At 38.4% G+C, this 19,843-nt stretch overlaps 1 protein-coding gene and 1 pseudogene across 2 annotated transcripts in view; one reads left to right on the top strand and one right to left on the bottom strand.

Moving 5' to 3' along the window:
- Nucleotides 1-19,843, bottom strand: part of LOC145492307 (uncharacterized) — a 183,958-nt pseudogene that overhangs the window by 81,596 nt on the left and 82,519 nt on the right. The window lies entirely within an intron of this gene.
- Nucleotides 18,586-19,839, top strand: LOC145492480 (ras-related protein Rap-2b-like). Its single transcript, XM_081471936.1, has one exon. It carries the CDS (start codon nucleotides 18,902-18,904, stop codon nucleotides 19,451-19,453), a length of 552 nt encoding a protein of 183 aa, XP_081328062.1. The 5' UTR covers nucleotides 18,586-18,901; the 3' UTR covers nucleotides 19,454-19,839.

Here is a 19,843-nt window from a genome sequence, read left to right as displayed (position 1 = left end):
CATGAGACTACCATTCTAGCATGTGTTCAGTTACAATTCTGAAAAAGCATGTGCTTGCTTTTGGATAGAAACAATGCCGGGATTTTGTTTTTCATTGTTATGCAACAGTTTAAATTTATCCAAGGGAGGAGGAGTAAAGTTTTAAGACGTGTTTTTTTAGGTGGTATCTATGTTGTGGAATAATTTTATAGAAAGTGTTTTTAAAAATTTTACCTGTTGTCAGACGTGAGTTACTTGTGTCAGTAATACAAAATATGGGGTTATTGACCTCGTGTCAGAGATAAAACGTGAGGAAAAATACCCTTATTTAAACGAATACTCCCTCGTAAGTGACGTAACCCGGGCGTGATGGTCTCAACTCTCCAGGCTTTTTAGTTAAATATATGGAAAGCGAGTCAACGGAGGAATTCTGTCCCATCTTAATCTTAATGCGTAAATATATAAATTCCTAACCAGCAACTGAGCAAAGAACTTAAAAAGAGCGGTCGGTGCGATCGACGTGTAGCCTACAGAACAGGCAGATTAGCGGGGCAGAAAGCGAAACGCGATACACGAGCGCGGAGCGCGACCACAAGCGCGAAGCGCGATCGACGTGGGGCAAAAATTTCAGACTGCTGATAAGATAAGCTAAGATAGCCTTCCAATGTTGTAGTCGGAAAAAGGAAATATCAAAGGGAAAGCAGGGGTTACCGAACTTCAGCCAGGCATATGGAACAGAACAAGAGAAAGGGGATACATAGGAAAATACTGATAGTTTTCTTAGTTTTCTGGCGAACTTCACATCTGCTGGTGGAAATCGACATGACGTATCATAGTCAGTAATCTGTTTATCACTTACATTTGATGAACGCCTGCCCCTGATGTATTAAGCATGTTGAGAGGTGGGGGATTAGTCTAGTCCCTGAACTCTTCTTTCTTCCCGCCCTATATAGGGGTAAACCCAGGCGGACGAAAAGAGTCTCTCTTTCGCCCGCCAGGGTTCAACCCCTATATAGGGCAGGAAGAAAGGAGAGTTCAGGGGCTGGACTAGCGAGGGATTGGTTAAGTTTTCAACAGCTGCTGTTTCTTGTGTGTGGGGTGAGCGTGTGTGTGTGTCTGTGTGGAGGGAGTGACTGTTGTTCCCCTGTGTTGGTAAGAATTAAAAGGAATATTTGGCGATTTACGACGCACTATTTAAACTATGGGCTTACCCATGCTTCACTGTTATCTCAATGAATTTTTTCCCAGTCATTTCAGTTCCCGGGGCCCGGGGAATACTCCCTATAATGGCCTATACGATAATGTTCCACCCGAAAGGGTTACCTTTTTCAGGCTTCTCGTATATAAAAAGGTAGGGATTTCACAAGCTGAGGTAAGTGAAAGGGTAGGGAAATCTGTATCCGCTCAAAAACAAGATAAAAGAGGCTCTGCTCGCAGAGTGCATTAGGTTACTTTACGGCTTTAGATTTTACATATTTTACAAGCATGATTAACTCATTAAATTCCACTGTTAATCAACGGCCACACAAATTGTCGTTTTCACGGTTTTTGTTTAACATAGGCACGCAAGGCGTGCAAGAGTTGTTTTTTTTTTTGTGAAATCTCGGAGATAGGAGCATTCATGGAGCTGTTTACAGTAATGATTTGGTTAATTCGACAAGTTATTTTGGTTGCGCTGTACAGCAAGAAACTGGGAATTTATGATATACGTACGAGTTACATCGGTAATGGTAAGATAGCTAAATAGTAAGCCATAAGATGTTTGAGCGAACAAACTACAGTAATCTGACGCGTCTCCAGATTAATGTAGATACCATCTTATTTTTTTTCTTTGATTCGTTCTTTGATAAAACCCACACTAAATACTCAAGTTAAGAGACCTTTTCGCATTTTATACGAGTCGTAAGTTTACCCTTTTTATACAACACAACACAACAACACTACTTCACCGAAAATTTAAAGAAAGAGAAAAAAACCTCTCTGACACATTGAAAGTCGGATTTAATTAAACTGCACTTTCACTTGGTGCCACGCAGTCTTCAAAGAACATTTGAGCAGTTTTGATACTTTTTACCTTTAAAAATATCGGACTGAAAAGAATGTCATAAAATGCCCATCTAATAAAAATAAACTGCTACTGCAGAGACGAAAAAGCCGTCCAGAAATGAAAGCTTTTTTTTGTTTAATATCCTGGGAACAATAGCCGATAACTTGTCAGTTCTAATTGAATTTACTCCCTTGTGAAAAACAAGAGTGTCAAATTACCCTTTGTAACTAAAAAATAAAAATATCTCGTTATATTTGCATGCAACAAGAACAAAACAATCGTCACCGGCACTTACTATTGTAAACGTTAGAACTGTTTCAAATCTAAATAGTCTCGTCTCGTCTAAAACATGTCCCAAGAACTAGCAGCGACGATTCGTGACCTCTAATTGAATTTACTCCTTGTGAAAAACAAAAGTATCAAGTTACCTTTGTAGCTAAAAATAAAAATACCTCGTTGCATTTTCATACTACAAACTCACGAACTGTTTCAAACCTCAAGGCTCATCTCGTTCGTAACTAAAATCCTCAGCCTAACCCACAGAAAATGTCGAAGTTAGCCCAGTATATGAATACTTCCTCCTCTTTTATAGAAGAATAAATATGGCCGTTCTAAATTGTGTCGGGATCAGATCTTCTCACATACCATTTACCTTTGCAACAAGAAATTTGACTGGCTGTTTATAGTAGATCTGTACGGGTCCGCAAATGATCCCAGGACCACAAATGATCCCGGACCGCAAATGATCCCCAAATTGGACCGCAAATGATCCCGGACCGGAATTGATCCCTGATAGGGACCGCAAATGATCCCGACTAAAAAATAAGGAATGGCATGGATGGTGGGATGGTGTGGATAGGGAATTGGCGTACGTGAATACCGATGTTTTTATTAAAGCAATCTTATAATTGTAATGCCTTACAACTTGCTTTTTTTTTTCATACTTTCGACTAAATTTTGTTGCTAACTACGATGTTATGAATATCACCGCTCAATCATCAAAACACGACTTGGCTTTCATTTCTTTGCAATTCACAGTAAAATTATGATCAGTGCAACATACGCTACATATCCTCCTTTGTTAAACATTGATATTTCGGTGTTATAGTTAAATCACATTTTACGGTCTTTTATCAACCATTAACGCCACTCGTCTAAAGTTTTAAACTAAAATCTAACCATGAAGCAACTATTAAGGAAGACGCTGTCACCTGAGTAGACCCACAAGCTTACAACGCTTCATCACTCTGTAAAACACCTAGTGTGTAGCACTGGAAATTTGAACAAATTTATTTTGTAATTTTTCCTTGGTCGTATTTTGGCTTTAATTCCTCGGAAATGACTACTTGAGTATTCTAAGAAGGCAAAATTCCAAGCTATAGTTATGAAGTTCAGCTTCATGACCAAGCGAGGGCAAGGCTTGAGCTTCGCTTTGACAAGTTAGCTGTTTGATAGATGTTTGATACTATCGCCACCGGGATTTCGAGAATGTTCACAAGTATGTGTTTTTCTAAGACTTATAATTCAATAGATCGTCTTGACGTGACGTGTTTTTATCCTCATCAGGCATAAGAGGTGGTATATTTTTGTCTGTTTACAATTCGCGTGCTTCGTTTGGAAACCAGGGCATTTTGAATTTCAGGGTTATGGAGGTTGCGTGACACAAGGCTACGATCAAGTTTGTTGAAAAATATATACTTATCTCATGATTTTGAGCCTTTTTAGAAGTTACAGCATTAGGAAAAGTGCTTATGTAAATGCTTGTTTGTTTAGTATTTATAATCAGTCGCCTAGAGAGCCAAAGTAAGTTCCAGATGTTTATGTATACCAACATGGCGTTTTCTTACTGGGCTCTGTAAATTTCTGGGAAACATTTACGACGAATTTCTGAAGTTTGGGGAAACGCACAGACCTAAAACTTGGAGAAGTGTCTTATTTAGTTATCTTCTATAGTGTACGTCACAATTTCTTAGCTTTTTCCATTGGTTGGTTTTCGATTTATTATTATTTTTTTATTGCGTGACAGTGAAACCGATCTGTACCGTTCGAAGAACAAAACAGCAACTGAGGAATAGTTTTTTCTAAAATGATAAAACATGTTTTTTACCCAGGCAGTGAGGCCTGGGTTTAAATTTCGGCTCCGTTTTTTTTTTTTTCCCTCGGTCAGTCACAAATCGCCGTCTGGTCTCTAAAGCGCTTGCGTCACCTGTGCATGCGTACAGCACATGGAATTTAGAGAAGTTGTCGGTTGTGCCCTGGGGCGGGGGAGAACACTCTGCGACGCCTGACACTTTTTGTGTATCTGAATCATCCAACAAAAAATGACATCACATCTGGTAAAAAAGAGCGCTGAGCGGCAAAATCAAATTTGAATATGGCATAATCGTTCTCTCAGTAAGTAAAATGGCAATATTTTGCAATCGGCCGGATATTTTTAACGTTTTATTTGGCCACGATAAACAAAATTTTGTCTTCTTCCTCGTCATATCAGTTTGTTTGAAGGACAGGGTAATTATTTATTCAAAAACACGCTGTTTTGAAGGCGTGTTTTTTACGAAATGTCGCCATTTCTTCCTCGCTGAATTCCACAGGAGTCATTGTTTGTGTGGAAATAATGAATTCTAGGTAAGTTGCACTCAATTCAATTATCCTATTCTCTTAGGCAGGCATCACACTAAGAAAAATGCACAATGACAGGTTTCTAGACATGGAGGAACCTTATTAACAGAAGCGCATTTTTAAAATTTACTGTTGCCAAACACTCGAGAGTACTTGAGTGCTGTTAATCGTATCACTGCAAGAATAGACCCACACACATAACGCGCTTTGCAGAACTTTCTTGCCGATCGACACTAACGCAAACACATGTGTTTGCTCATGACTCAAACTGATGCCATAAAATATGCTACGATTGGTTAAGAACCTTAAACAAGATGTGTTTTCCCTAAGCAATCCCTTATATTAATTGATAACCGCTTCGTTACAGGCAGGCCGTGAACCCCTTAAAAAAGAGCAAGAGGATTAGTTTTAACGGCGATTAAGTAATTTGGACATGTCGTGGTTTTCTCTCATTTATAATCAAATTTATTTTTCCGTTTCAACAGTGTTCAACGTCAGCAACGCTAAGTTCCAATACCTCCCCACCCCCACTGAGGTCAAACATGCACCTTTTAGTTCTTCAAACCCTCTCATTTGCCCTGTTTGTGGACCAAGTTCCTTATCTATTAATCCCTGTCATATTGGCAACCCATTTTGAAAGGTTACTAAAAAATTGTGCATTATATTTCAGTGTGCTTTCTCTATGTAATCTTACATCAAGATATTTCAATCCCTAAGGGAATGAGAGAACACTAGCAATACTGACAATTTCAGTAATTCATCACTCTTTCAATATGCTATCTAAACAAATTGTTCGTAAACAGTAGTGAAATTTCATGCCCCTACATCTAGCCATAAAAGGAAGTCTGGGAACAGGCAATAGCAACAGTGACACTGCCGGGCTGGTGAATTTTACAAGCTAATGAACTCATGTCTAACAATGATGAGTGATGATGAGGCATGGTGCAGTGAAACTGAAGAATCAGACTGTGAGTGACATTGACAGAGTCAGTGTCGTGAGAGTGATGCTAGTGTCTGTGAACTCGGACCAGATCAGCAAAAAAACGGTTTCGTACTAGAAATTGACAGGGAGCAACAAGTTTGTGCTAAAAAACTGAAGAAGCTGGCTCAGACAAGTCTTAAGGCCAGCTTCATAACTACTTACAATACTTGTCAAGAGTTCCTGACTTGTGTATGTGGGAAGGCTCTCTGTAATGACCTATATGGGGAGGCTAAGCTCAAGATGAGTACCTTTTTCAGGCTTTAGGTATAAAATGATGGGGATTTCACAAGTTGAGGTGTATGAAAGGGTAGGAAATTTTGTCAGTTAGGGATTCCATTCTTCTGGTTCTAAAACGTTGTTGAAAAGTTCTCATTTACTCTTCTCAGCCAGAGTGAAGAGATTCTATATTGTTTATTAACTTCTTTCCAAGGGAATAGAAAAGGGATGCAGTATTCTTAGTAAATAGGTTTGTTAAAGGGGTACATTTACCCTTTTGCAATGTAAGGTCAACAAAAGAGGTGCCATTTCTATCAAAATGGTATAAATGTATACAAAAGGGTAAGGGGTAATGGACCTTGAGATAAGGCCTTTCCATTTAAAACTTTGTAGAATACCCCTTCCCCCCCCCCCCCCGCCCCCCAGCTTGTGTAACAAAGATGTTCAAATTATTGTTTTGTGAAAAAAGGCAATTATTAAAAAACAAAACAGTGCCAAGAGATTAAGTTATTGTCAATGCAAGTTTCCATTTGTGTTTTGAATTAAAATGGGTATAACATTATTCTCAAGTATACTTTGCAGCTTCACAGAGAGGCGCAAACTGATAATGAAAACATATGTGTTAACAATCAAAATTCTATTTTTGCCCCTTCCCTTGTACCTTGTGATCTTTGTAGGGAAATTCTGAAAAGGTCCCCACCCCACCCCCCTCCCCCCAAAAATTCAAATTTTATATACAAATCACTTTTTTATCTTGAAAATGGTCTCAGAGACAACAAAACATTTTTATGGCTAGCTAAACTACTTATTAGGAAAATGAAAATGTTCTAGGAAAAAACGAACAGGAAGAAACAACAACAAATTAACTATTTTTTTTTTTCAGAAGAGCTACTACTTGTATATTTTTTTAACTTACATGTAGGTCAACATAATTTGTTTTCACAATTTATCACAAAAGAAAACACAACAGAAAGGAGAATTATAGCTGTGGCATCTGAGCTACATTTTCAAATGGAAACATTTCCCATAAAAAATTTCTAAATTATATTCTTACCAGTACAACAACATACCAAATATATTTTGCAGAGAAGTTTACTTAATTAATAAAATTGATGTAGTGAAATTTTCTATTTAATTTTTGTACACCTGATCTTACAGAGTGCAACCTTTGGTTTAACTGCATGGTTCACTTTACTATTAAGGAATAATTAAATAAATCATACCAGAGTGGCTTCATATCTTTATCATAATTCTCATTATCAGTAGAGAAATCACACTTGTACACTGGTCCACTGATACTCTTACGTGTATGTTAAAAACGGGAAAGCAGGTTGCATCATCTAAATAATAGCATTGTATGCCTGTGTGGGGAGTATATGCCAGGAGGTAACCACCTAAGAAAAGACAAACATAAATTATGTCATTGTTTCAATGACTCACCATAAGTGAGTATTTACTCATTTACCACCTTAATAAACAAGATATATTAAAGTGTAATTTTTACCTCCACTTTAAACTTTTCAAACCTACAGTTTGTTTTCACTTTCAGAGAGGTTCTTAAATTCACAAGCAGACCACCCACCCCCCTCAGCCCTGATTCCTACTCTCCCATAGCCAGGATCCCATTTCAACCCCCCAACATTTCCATAATCACATTAAATCAGTAATTTTTTTCCTAATTTTGGTCTGACTTAGATTCATCTCCACTCAGCCATGAAAGCAATGGTGGCAGATTTCTGTATATTTGTTGGTCTAGTTTACTATTGCTCTCAGATTCCCACCTCCCTTTTGACATAATTAAATTCAGTTAAAAAATAAACTACAGTAGTTTAATCAAATTAGTGCAGAGGCAAACATTGAACCAGAAAATTACTATAATTTTGGTATGAATGATACCAAAGTATAACTTACATAATTAATATCACATCTTTTCTATTGTAATTTAAGGACGGTGATCTTTGTAGGGAAATTCTGAAAAGGTCCCCAGCCCCCCTCCCCCCCCCCCAAAAAAAATTCAAATTTTATATGCAAATCACTTTTTTATCCTCAAGTATACTTTGCAGCCCTCTTCACAAAAGTTAAACCCTTAACCTGTTTATGACCATAATCTGCGATTTTCCCTACCCCATTTATGACTGTTGTTACTGCTACAGTTGCCCTAAACATAAGTTTTGAAGGACTTTTGTTGATGGTCTTATCGATAATGACGAAAATTGAGGTAGCTTATTCTAAAAAACATACCAAATTAAAGACTAGAGGGCAAAAGCCTTACCCTAGAGTATTTATGACCAAAACGGCTGAATAACCATACCCTTTGGGGCTGCACATAGCTATATATAGCACATAGAGGAGAGTCCCCCCCCCCCCAACTCCTGCTGGAGCAGGAATCAAAATATTATTGCCTTAATGACATAATAAAGATGCTTACTGTAAATTGCATAAATTACTACAATGTACCAGAATTCTGTTAATCTGGTCACCAACAGGCCACAAAAATCTGACTGTATAATTAATAAATAAGAAAATGACCATCTGAGCTTTTGTTTGAGCCAGAATAGCGTGGCCATAATAACGAGGTGGCTGTGTTAACAGGGGTGGCTGTAAGGTGAGGTACATTCCACAGTGGAGATAAAGATGTCACTCTCAAACACCACTACCCATAAAGATTTTGGACAGTATATTTTGCATAATCAGTTGGGAGAGGAAGAGGGAAAATGGAAATAAAATAGAATGGCTCTTGTGTGCCAGAGACAACCCTTTCCCCGAGTTACCCAGGCGGAGCTAACTTTTCACTTATTTCTTTGCAAAATTCAACCAACCGTTTACACAAGGATCACGAACCAGACTTGGGGGCGAGACAGTTCAGGTGGGCAAGTTGACTCGCCATGGCAGGTAAAGTAACCAACAACTTTTCTTTGAGTATACATAAACACTTTGGCTCGCCTAACTGGAACAACTCTCGGCACGGCGAGTGTCACATAATGCCTAGATTTAAGATTTAAAGCAGCAATTTGTATCAAAGAAGAGAAAATTAACTCAGCAAAACCCACTGTGATCAAATGACTGAGGGAAACTTAAACAAAGAGGGATAGCTGCACATTTGATTATTCAACGAGAGTTACGAATAATCATGCAGGGTCAACTTTTACTTGGCCTAGAGGGGCTACATTTTCTGATACAAACACTTGATAAAGTTGCCTCAGGGGGAGGTTATCGATCAGGTACCCGAGACCATATAAATGAGAACTGTGTTGCCTCAAAGAACACCCCTACAATTTTCAAAGGGGAAGGTCCTTAAAATTACTTTTAAAGAGGACTAGAACTTAAAAATAGGCACCATACAGGCGCATGTGACTACTGCTTAAAAGGTGGAAATACAAAAAGTAGAATTGTCCTATATATGCAGTTATGTGGAGAAGAATGTGTGCAAATGTTAGATCATGAATGTTGGTGATTGGAGGCATTCTTGAATGCTAATAAGCTATTGTTAAAGAATGTTTGAATTTGTACAAAAGAAGAAAAAAATGGTTCTCTAATAGGCCATTTTCATTGTATTAAAATTCTAACATGGCCATGAGGCTTCGGGGAATAAAACAAAAGAAATTAATTATTCATTCCTCAAACTTAATGTGATTTCTTTTCTTGTATTTCCTCAAGCCTCCAAGTTGGAATTTTAGTACATCAAAAATGGCCTATTAGTGCATTTGGGTGTCGCCAGTGTAACAGTTAACAGAATCAAGTGTAAAACTATCAGCAGTGTATGACGTATGGTGTATGAAAAGTAATCAGTAAACAAACCTGATGAGACAATCAAAAACATTTTTTAATATTTTAATAAACTGATGAAACAAGATTTATGGTAAAGAACACAACGAGAATGGTACAAATCATAGCAACAGTTCTGGGGTTGATTGAGAATACCTGTATTATGGAGGAAATAAAGGTAACTTTTGCTACATCCGGCACTACAGGGATGAGTAAGTGAGTGAGTTAAGGCAAACACTTTGGACAGGTACCTCATTGTGATCAGCTAAAATAGTGATAACAGTTACACCAGTGAGTAACCTTGAGCTACAAGGCAGCACTCTACTGTGAAACATTGAGGCTCGTTTTTATACCCAACCATTCATCCTCACTAAAGCCCTCCATAGTTGTTTTGCTGTAGTCAACCGTTTTGATTACTTCTGTCAATTCTCAAATTGCAACATTTCAGGGGCATTCATTATTGAAAAATTCTGGATCTGCTCCTGCAATAATTACAGAACAAGTTGGTCAGATCTTTTTAAAAGAAGTTGTCATATCCTTATTTTGTATATCTAGTAGTAAAAAGAGCAAAACATATTGAATGCATTGTTTAACAATTCAAATTGGTTTTTGGCTTTCTGCAGAGACTATTAACAGAGTAAACAGACAAAAAATAGATCATGTGTACTAAATGCATCTGTGGTTGAGTGCCCATCGATAACCTCAATCAACCTGTAATTGACACTCGATCAAAATCTTGATCAACATTCAATCGACATCCACCGAGTGTCGACCAACTCATATGCATCAATCCAAAATTAGTTGACTCTCGACCAACTGTCAACTGAGATGTTGATCGAGTGTCAATCAAGGGTCGATGAAGGGTTGATCAAGTATCAATCAAGGGAATTGATCAACACATGACCACACCTGCCTTTAGTTTACATTATCCACAAAAATAATAAAACAAAACTTATACATACACATATGTAGCTAGATATACATCTAACTAGGTATTACTGTATATAAATAATATGAGTTTTTAACTATTTTTTTTCCTCAAAGCAGGTAGGTTAAATGTCTGTATAATTCTTTTTCTTGTTGCTTTGTTATATGTAACTTTTTCCTCCAGTCATTCTCTTTTTGATAGAAAAGAGCTAGTTTCAGACATCACCAAAACTGTGTTACTGACAGCTGACATTGGTACAAAGTTGAATGGTCCTATTGATACATAGAGTAATTTATCTATGTGAACTAAATAACATTGATTTCTGAAATAAGTGGATTGGATTCTGTCTGCGAGAGCTGGAATAATGAGATTATAACACCATGTACATGTACCTTGTTGTGACAATTTTATTCTGGAAATCTCATTTTGCTTTGAATAAACCTCGTGGGATGTTCTAGAGCTCTAATACTGGGCGGGGGTATTCCCTTATATGAGCTATATAGGTATGTGTGGCCCCAAAAGGTATGGTTTTTAAGCCATTTTGGTCATAGATAGGGTATTGATTTTAGTCTATTTTGGCCATTTTGGTCATAAATAGGGTATGGTTTTTGCACTGTAGCCTTGATATGGGTATGTTTTTAAGAAGAAGCCACTTTTTCATTATCAAAAAGAAAATTAACAAAAGCCCTTCACGAATTATGTTAACGGTAATTTAACATTGGTCTGAACTAGGGAACGTATTATAACGCAGGTCTGAAACAGGGTTTTGATTTAATAGGGTATCGAATATTTGGTTAGGTCTTAAATAGGGTAGGGAATATCACAGATTTTGGTCATAAATAGGGTAAGGGTTTTGGGAAGCGGGCCGCACACCCCCACCCAACTTTTCTGGGAGTACCTCCCGGGGGCTCTAATATTCCAATTAAACGTAGCATCACCGTACATCAGGGAACAAACATTCACCACCAGGAATTCTGGATGGTTCCTTGTCTCTAGAATTCGAAAGTTGATTGATTTTCCATTATTTAAAAAGCTTTCTGGCAGTTAGTCTGTTCACAGTAGTTGATTACACATTTGAACTACGATCATTTAAATCTATCAAGTACAACAAAGCTTTCATATCATTCATTATAGTTCACCACTAAATTTTCTCTGATTCATATTGGTTTAAATTGATCACATGACGTGAAAGTGTTCATCCACGAGACACTATCAGCCCTCAGAGCCCGTCCAAGGAAAATACCGTCATTTTTCTGTAAACAAGCTAGCTTATAGAAAACAAACAATTGAAATTGTATTAAGTGGGTTTTTGTCTGTTTTCTGTTTTAAAATTTTACATTTGGCTCTCACGGCTTTCATCAAAAAAAGTTGAAAATAATTCAATATAATTTTTGAACCGGCCCGCGGAAGATAATTTAGTGATGAACAATAAAGACAATAGAGTGTTTATGTCTCTGAACTATCGGTCTGATAGTTAATCCTTGGAAATTTGATGTTCTTAAAAGTAGCATATTTGCCCTCGAAGCTTCGCTTCTCAGGCAAATATTTGTTTCAAGAGCATCAAATTTCCGCGGGAGCAACTATCAACCGATAGTTCCTCGACAGAAACACTATTGTTTAAATAGTTTATCGATCACTACAAGAAACTAATGTACATGTACGTTGACCGCAGCAAAACAATTCTTGACTTACACTGTCACGCAATCCTGACGCAATAAAACATTTATTCGGAAACCACTTAGTAGATTAAATCAAGAAATTGTGATGTTATAGGAGATTAATAGAGATGACACGTCGCTAATTTTTAAGTCTGTACGCTTTTCCAAGCTCAGATATTCGTCGAAATATTTTGTACAAATTTACAGAGACCAGTACCTCCGCGGTACGCCAACATTGCGGCCGGAAAATAGTGTAAACATTTCGAGCTATCGTACTGAACAAACAAGCGTTTACATAAGCACTTTTCCTAGTACTTTAACTTCTGATTGAGCTAAAAATCACGAGATAAGTGTATGTTTTTCGACAAACGCGTTCGTAGGTCTATGTCACGCACCGCCATAACTCGGAAATTCAAAATGTCTCGCTTGCTTGAGAAACGCAAATAACAACGACAAAGGCTGATGAAAATAGACTGAAACGTTTATAGGCTGATATAAAGACCTTGACTCTTTTCACGCCCTGAAGACCTTTAAACGAGTAATAGGCTATTAATCGATTCCAAGAAATGCAATCAAAAGCAGAAGAGCTTAAGCACATCAATTCAACTGAATTTCGTACAACTTCAAATACAGAACATTTAGCTCAATTGCAATATAGCTAGTGCTTCTCAGTATAACGACTGTCTGGGTACACGCAGCAAAGCGTCTAGTTAGTTCATAATTTTTGTACATGTGCTCACCTTCCTCTGATATAAATCCATGCCATTCCTTATTTTTTGATCGGGATCATTTGCGGTCCAATATGGGGATCACTTCCGGTCCGGGATCATTTGCGGATCAATTTAGGGATCATTTGCGGTCCTGGAATCATTTGCGGACCCGTACAGATCCAATCTGATTGGTGTGACATACATACATCTCTTACTCACTCACTCATTCGTTGACCCGTCCATAACATACCCGATGCACCGATTAAGAGGTATTTTTTTTACTAAAACAATAACTCAAAAACAGTGTTAAGTTACCATTTGTAACTAAAAATAGCAATATCTAGCTTGTTTTGTTTGTTCAAACATTTCACTGGAACAAGTGGTGACGATTCGTTAGCTCTAATTGAATTTACTCCTTGTGAAAAACAAAAGTGTCGAGGTACCATTTGTAACTAAAAATAGCAAACATCTCGTGGGAACAAGTGGTGACGATTTGTCAGCTCTAATTGAATTTACTCCTTGTGAAAAACAAAAGCATCAAGTTACCCTTTGTAACTAAAAATAAAAATATCTTGTGCCATTTGCATACTACTAACTCATGAACTGCTTCAAAACTCAAGACTCATCTCGTTCATAACTAGCCACCATTACATTGAACATTATGCACTCTAAAATAACCCAATGTATGTATCTAATTGTCACACTCCGCTCCAAACCGGACTAAAAAACACAAACCGGCAACATATACGTCAGTTTTTATTTTTCAATTACCAAAGTCCTTGTGTTTAATACAATAAAACGCCCAAGACTTCATATATCTCACTAAAGTTATCATAAACGAAAACAATTTCCATTTTTTCCTACTGCAATTCGTGCTGGCTATTAATGTGAAAAAGCGAAAACCCTGATAACATTGAAGAGAAAAGATTTAGTTTCATTTCAAACGTATCTTCTCATTCCAGTGGTAAACAAGAACCATTATAATTGTAAAATCATCACAGAATAATATCTTTTTGTTCTGTAGACCAAATTAATTGTAGTCTCTTCGCTTTTCACAGTGAAACTTGTCAATGGATGCTGACATTGACTACACGCTCGGAACACTTACTACGAACTCAGCAGCAATATTTAGGTTTCAATACAACATGCAAACGATTTCAACCTGGTCGCAACCTCATCAAATTCCCAGTAGTGCATTCCGCTCCCCTAAAATACAATTGTTCTTATCATTCAAATCTTACACCTAGTAGCAGAGCGGCTACGACTCATTTAATTGACTCATCTAATGGGAAAAGCTCACCCTTCATTGCATGCTCGTAGTTATATGCCAAACACTATGTTTCTTTGACTGATTATCCAATTGCAAATGTTTATCAAACCCGCCCACAAAATCCTCGCCTCAGAAGATGTCGAAATAAGCCCAAACATGAATAATTCCTCCTCTTTGATAGAAGAATAAACATGGCCGTTCTGAACTGTATCAGGATCAATTCTCCTCACATACTATTTACCTTCACAACAAGAAATTTGATTGGCTGTTTATAGTAGATCCAATCTGATTGGTGTGACATACATACATCTCTCACTCACTCACTCGCCCATTGACCCGTAACATACCCGACGCGCCGACTAAGAGGTATTTTTTTACAAAAAAATAACTCAAAAATCGTAGAATAATAGATTTTAAATTAATAATATACATGAAAAAATTACTCGATTCTGATTGGCTGAGAGCAGTGCAGTTCAAGTGTAACACCAGTGCAAAAAGTGCAACACCAAATTACACATCCTAATTCTGGATTATGATTGGCTGAAAGACAATAGCAAATTTCCTAAGCCAATGAAAATTTGGTGCGGAAACTTTGTTAAAAGCTTTCTCGAATGAGAAAAAATGGCTTCAAGAAAGATCTTTTGGCATTTCCTCCACGCGAATTTTTTCATGTTTATATTATTAATAAGTAATCATACGGTTTTTCTCGTTCAATGTGGCTCGGCTCGTGCATTTTCAGCTTTTTGAAAAACTCACTCGTGCAAATTAATTCCAAATTGAACTCGAAACCGTGTGATTACCTATACAAATTCCGCTCCTGTTGTCTGTGCCTGTTTTTATTTTTACACAGCTTTCAGTTGTCATTATAATGCAGTCGACCGTGAAATTCACTACGCAGTTCTCGGAAAAAAACTAACGCGTTCACTGTCTCAACAGCTGAACATTTCGGAGTCTGAGCTCCCTTTCTGGGTAATAACATCATCGAAAACTCAAACGATTTTTTTTCCGCGTTGTATTATCAAAGCCTCAGCGTGCAAAATCACTCGGGCAAAAACAAAAGACAATGGCGTCATAAGAACCTCCCCTGGATGGAAAATTTGAATATATTTCCAACAAAGAATTCAAGTTTCAAGTCGTCTTTTGTTTCACGTTAACTTTTCAATTCTCCTGCTTGAAGTTTGCTTTCGGTGGCCCACAAGGGTCACTACATAAAAAAGGTCGACCGCATATTAAACACTGCACCCTAGCCCTATACAAATAAAAAATGTTGCTGCAAATAAAAAAAGATGTTGTTGCAAGTAAAAATGTTGCTGAAAATAAAAAAAAGTTGCTGCAAATAAAAAAGATGTTGCTGCAAATAAAAAAGTTGCTGCACAGGGAGCACACGATCTTGTTGAGTAGGAAGAGAGTTGTAAAGGAATGAAAAGAATATACAATTTACCTTTGTCTACTGTTGTCATTTCTTACGGGACAACCGCTACCTGAAAGTCCCACGTAACACGGTAGCGCTAAACTCGTACCTAGGCCTTTTCGCGCTCTGCAAAAATTTTTTTGGTTTACATATAACATTGACAAGGGAGACAACTCTTTGCCCAAACGTTTTGAACTCAATCCGAATATTCGCTCGAATCTCTAAATTTCGCTGCTTCCATGAAACCAAACAAACACAAAACGAAGTCGAAAGATATTTCTACAACTTGGCCGAATTTGTTTTCGAATACTTTCAAGACAGTCGGAGAATTTTAGCGTCTTTTGCAAAGGTTTTTCTCAAATCGCTTTTCGCAACATGATCGTACCGTTGAACTGGTACAAATCGTATCAACCAGCGCGCGCTCAAGCTCCCCTCCATCTCCCAGACATGCTTTTTTGACACGACAAATATTTACAGCCCCCTCCCCCGGTTCGCAGTTTTTCATGCGCGTCCGAAGTCGCTCGATCTCCGCACAGAAATGAAATGTCGCGGGTAAATACCTGAAGCGTTTTAACATGATTCCCGCGTTTAAAATTGAGAGCTGGGGAAGGATTTTGTAAATATTTGTTGTGTCAAAAAACACGTGTGGGAGATGGAGGGGAGCTTGAGCGCGCGCTGGATGACGCGATTGGTGCCGGTTCAGTTCAACGGTACGATCATGTTGCGAAAAGTAAAAATCATCTAAAAATATTCTTTTCCGTTACTCTTGCAACTTTAAGTCATGTCCTTAAATTCTAAAAAGACTTTACCATAAACCTTTCACACTTGGGCCTTGACCTCTAGCCTCGCTGCACGTGGAACAGTGATCCATCGATCTAGAGAAAGACTGTAGTGAGTCCTGGGACTTACACAGCCAGCAAACTGCAAGTCAGGCCTTTTCGCTTCTCTTAACCGGGGGGACCTTGGCACGAGAATCGAAGGGCTCTGGAGACATAATTCTTGTCCCCATAGCCCTTTTCGCTTCTCTCAGCCGGCGGGGCTAAGGCTCCGCTGGCTAAGAGAAGCGAAAAGGGCTATGGGGACGAGAATGACTACAAGTCCCAGGCCCAAGAGTGCGAGTCCCAGATCCATGAACATGTGTCCCGTACCCATGGGAAAAATGGCATGGAGACACAAGTTGGCCATTTGGTTTTCATGAAGACCAGTATATTGAAAGAGCGCAGTAATTTGAAAATTTCTGTCCTGGGACTCCCTGCTCATTCCGTTAGACTTCTTAGCTTTTGTACAGATTTCACACTACATGAGCTACATGTACTCTTTCAGCTACGGCTCGAAAACTTTTCGTCAGTTTGGAACTGGAAGGAGTTTCCTCTGTTGTCGGTTGTGTCAAATGTGTGCCAACTCCTGTTACAAAACAGGGATGCCTTAACCCCATGGGTAGCTGAAAATTGAATGACCCACCCCTGGCCCTTACCAAGGGCTCAAAAACTGATGACCCACCCGGCCACCCCATCTCTGCTCATGTCCACCACACCCGCCCCTTATACTTTTTGACCAGTCCCTAAGCACTTTATCTCGGAGCTATCCGGAGAAAAGGGGGAAAGGAGAGTTATTATGTACTTTATCGCTGCAAAAGAAAAAATGGTTGGTGAAAGGTTAGCATTTTTATGTTAATTCCTGGTTTTCAGTGTCACGCTACTCAAAATAGATCAAAATAAAAATCAAACCTTTCAATAGATAAAGTCCAGAATCTGGGAAATGAAAGAAGGTAAATATGCAAAGATTCTCGCCAAGATTCTGGTCACAGCAATTTTTCTTATGCAAGATATGCGGAGAAATTTTTTTACCCAAATTTATAGAGATTTGCATGGAGATGCCATGCTGGCGGCCGGAAACCAACAGAAACATCCGTCACTGAGTTTTACTACAAAAGCGTGAATTTATCCCTCGAGGAACTCTAAAACATTAAAATAATAATTTTTCTAGGCATGAACTGTTCAGCTAGCCAAATTGCCCGAAGTAAGTCACTTTTTTAACCATCATGACGGCTCTCTAGGCTGTCATGTAAATGCCGCGTCACGCAAAAGCTTAGAAATTCAGGCTTCAGAGCGAAAATTTGTATGAATATTAGTTTTCAGCTGCTCTTATACATCATTAAAGTAAAATTTGAATTTTAGCGGAGCTTCGGCGTCCCGAATGGCAGCCAAACGGAGCCCCACACTCATATAGGAAAGAAAAGGAAACCCATGAGTTGATTTTGTCATGGTTATCATGGCTAGCGGTATTGCTCGTGGGCGCGTGCGCACAACGGCGACGACGACGACGACGACGACGGAGTCGCGCAACATGGCGGCCATACTCCAAATAATAGGTTGACAGAGTCATGAAGAATACAAAAGCAAAAACCGACTCAACGTAGAATGATTTTTTGAAGGTGTACTATATTTCGGCTGGCCAAACCAGCCTTCTTCAGGTACAATGGAAGATTTTACATTGGTGCGTGTTTTTATGACAGAGACATGCAGCCTTGGTTTACCGTGCACTTCTTTGATATTGGACATCCATGTTATGATCAACTGACACCTGTCAAAACAAGGTATCCGCTGACCAGTATCACGTGATCATATCGCGGGCTCAAGTTTACAGGTCATCGAGTTTACGTGTTTTTTTTTTCAAAGTTGACCGCTGACCAAGTGATAGTTTTCGATTAGATCGCAGGCTCACGTCAGTTTAACTTGTTGAAAACAGGGCAGGATTGTTCGGAAGCCGGTTAACACTAACTCAGGATTAAAAGTTAACGGAATTATAACTTTTTCTGCTATACAAATGGAAGGCCAAACAATATCCAGAAAACCTCAAAATTCTACCTTTTCCTGGGTGAGCTTAATCGGGCTCTGAACAACCCGGCCCAGGAGCTACGCTTTTAGGCTGGCCTAAATCTATATATTAGTGACGTCATGTGAAAACCAGCTATTAGTTGAGAAAAAAATAGCAACCGTTGTTACTTTCACGCGAGCACAGCAAGCGGCATCGCCGCGTTACCCAGAAACCATCGGTGGAGCGTCAACGCCCAGGTTGAATGTTCTGCGAGCCAGAAAATGGAAAGCGAAGGAAGTTCGTAACCATGTAAGTGTAGGAAGTGAGACAATTCACTAAGTATTTGATGAATGTCGTAAAGCCGTGGTTTGCCGAGGCTCTTTGAAGACAACTGTTTTGCATTTGAGTCACTCTTTTCATTGGCCTCGTTCGGTTACATATTAACTGTGCTTTAAACCCAGGAGCTTATCATATCATCGTTGTAACTTATATTCGTACGATGAACTTGAAGGAGTATAAAGTCGTCGTTTTAGGTTCAGGTGGAGTTGGGAAAAGTGCCTTGACAGTTAAATTTGTCACCGGACAATTTGTGGAAAAATATGACCCAACGATCGAAGACTTTTATCGGAAGGAGATCGACGTTGATAGCAATCCCTCCATCTTGGAAATTTTGGACACGGCTGGCACTGAACAGTTCGCTTCTATGAGAGATTTGTACATCAAAAATGGTCAAGGATTCCTTCTAATATACTCTCTTTTAAATCGACAAACATTTACAGATTTAAAACCGATGAGAGATCAAATACTACGTGTGAAAAACTCAGACAGCGTGCCCTTGATACTTGTTGGAAATAAAAGTGACATGTTTGACGAACGAGAAGTGTCTGCAAACGAAGCTAAGGTTTTAGCAGAAGAATGGGGCTGTCCGCATTTTGAAACCTCTGCGAAAAACAACAGCAATGTCGACGAAGTGTTTACCGAGATTGTAAGACGAATGAAAACTACACAGAAAGGTTCCTCAAGTAAGGGGGGATGCTGTGCCATCCTTTAACCCTCGAGCTAAGTTGTGCTCCGCTAACACGAACAAGATAACCGTCTAAGTTTTATCATTTAAGCTTATTGACACGATGTGTTGGAAAGAATGTGTAGATTTTAGAAGAAACTGAAGTTAAATAGATACAATTTGCTTTATACCAGAAGGATTTTTATGAAGGGCAAGACCATTGTTATTATTTTAAACTTTTTCATTAGACTTCGTGTGTTGTTTTCTTTTAATTCACAGTTTCTACACATTTTATATTTCTGTATTGCTTACGAAAGAAAACTAAAAATACTCGCTTTTTGTGTGGATAGTTTTAGTAGTCATTAGAATTTTTCACGCACGTAGGTCATATTTCTAGAAAAACAGTTTAAGCTTGACAATAAATGAATGGAATGTTAG

Source organism: Orbicella franksi, chromosome 7 (genome assembly GCF_964199315.1).
Source record: "Orbicella franksi chromosome 7, jaOrbFran1.1, whole genome shotgun sequence".
Taxonomy (NCBI): domain Eukaryota; kingdom Metazoa; phylum Cnidaria; class Anthozoa; order Scleractinia; family Merulinidae; genus Orbicella; species Orbicella franksi.
This window is presented reverse-complemented; position numbering and strand designations above follow the sequence as displayed.

Coding starts and splice junctions, on each gene's coding strand:
- LOC145492480 (XM_081471936.1), top strand. CDS start 18,902: ATGAACTTGAAGGAGTATAAAGTCGTCGTTTTAGGTTCAGGTGGAGTT.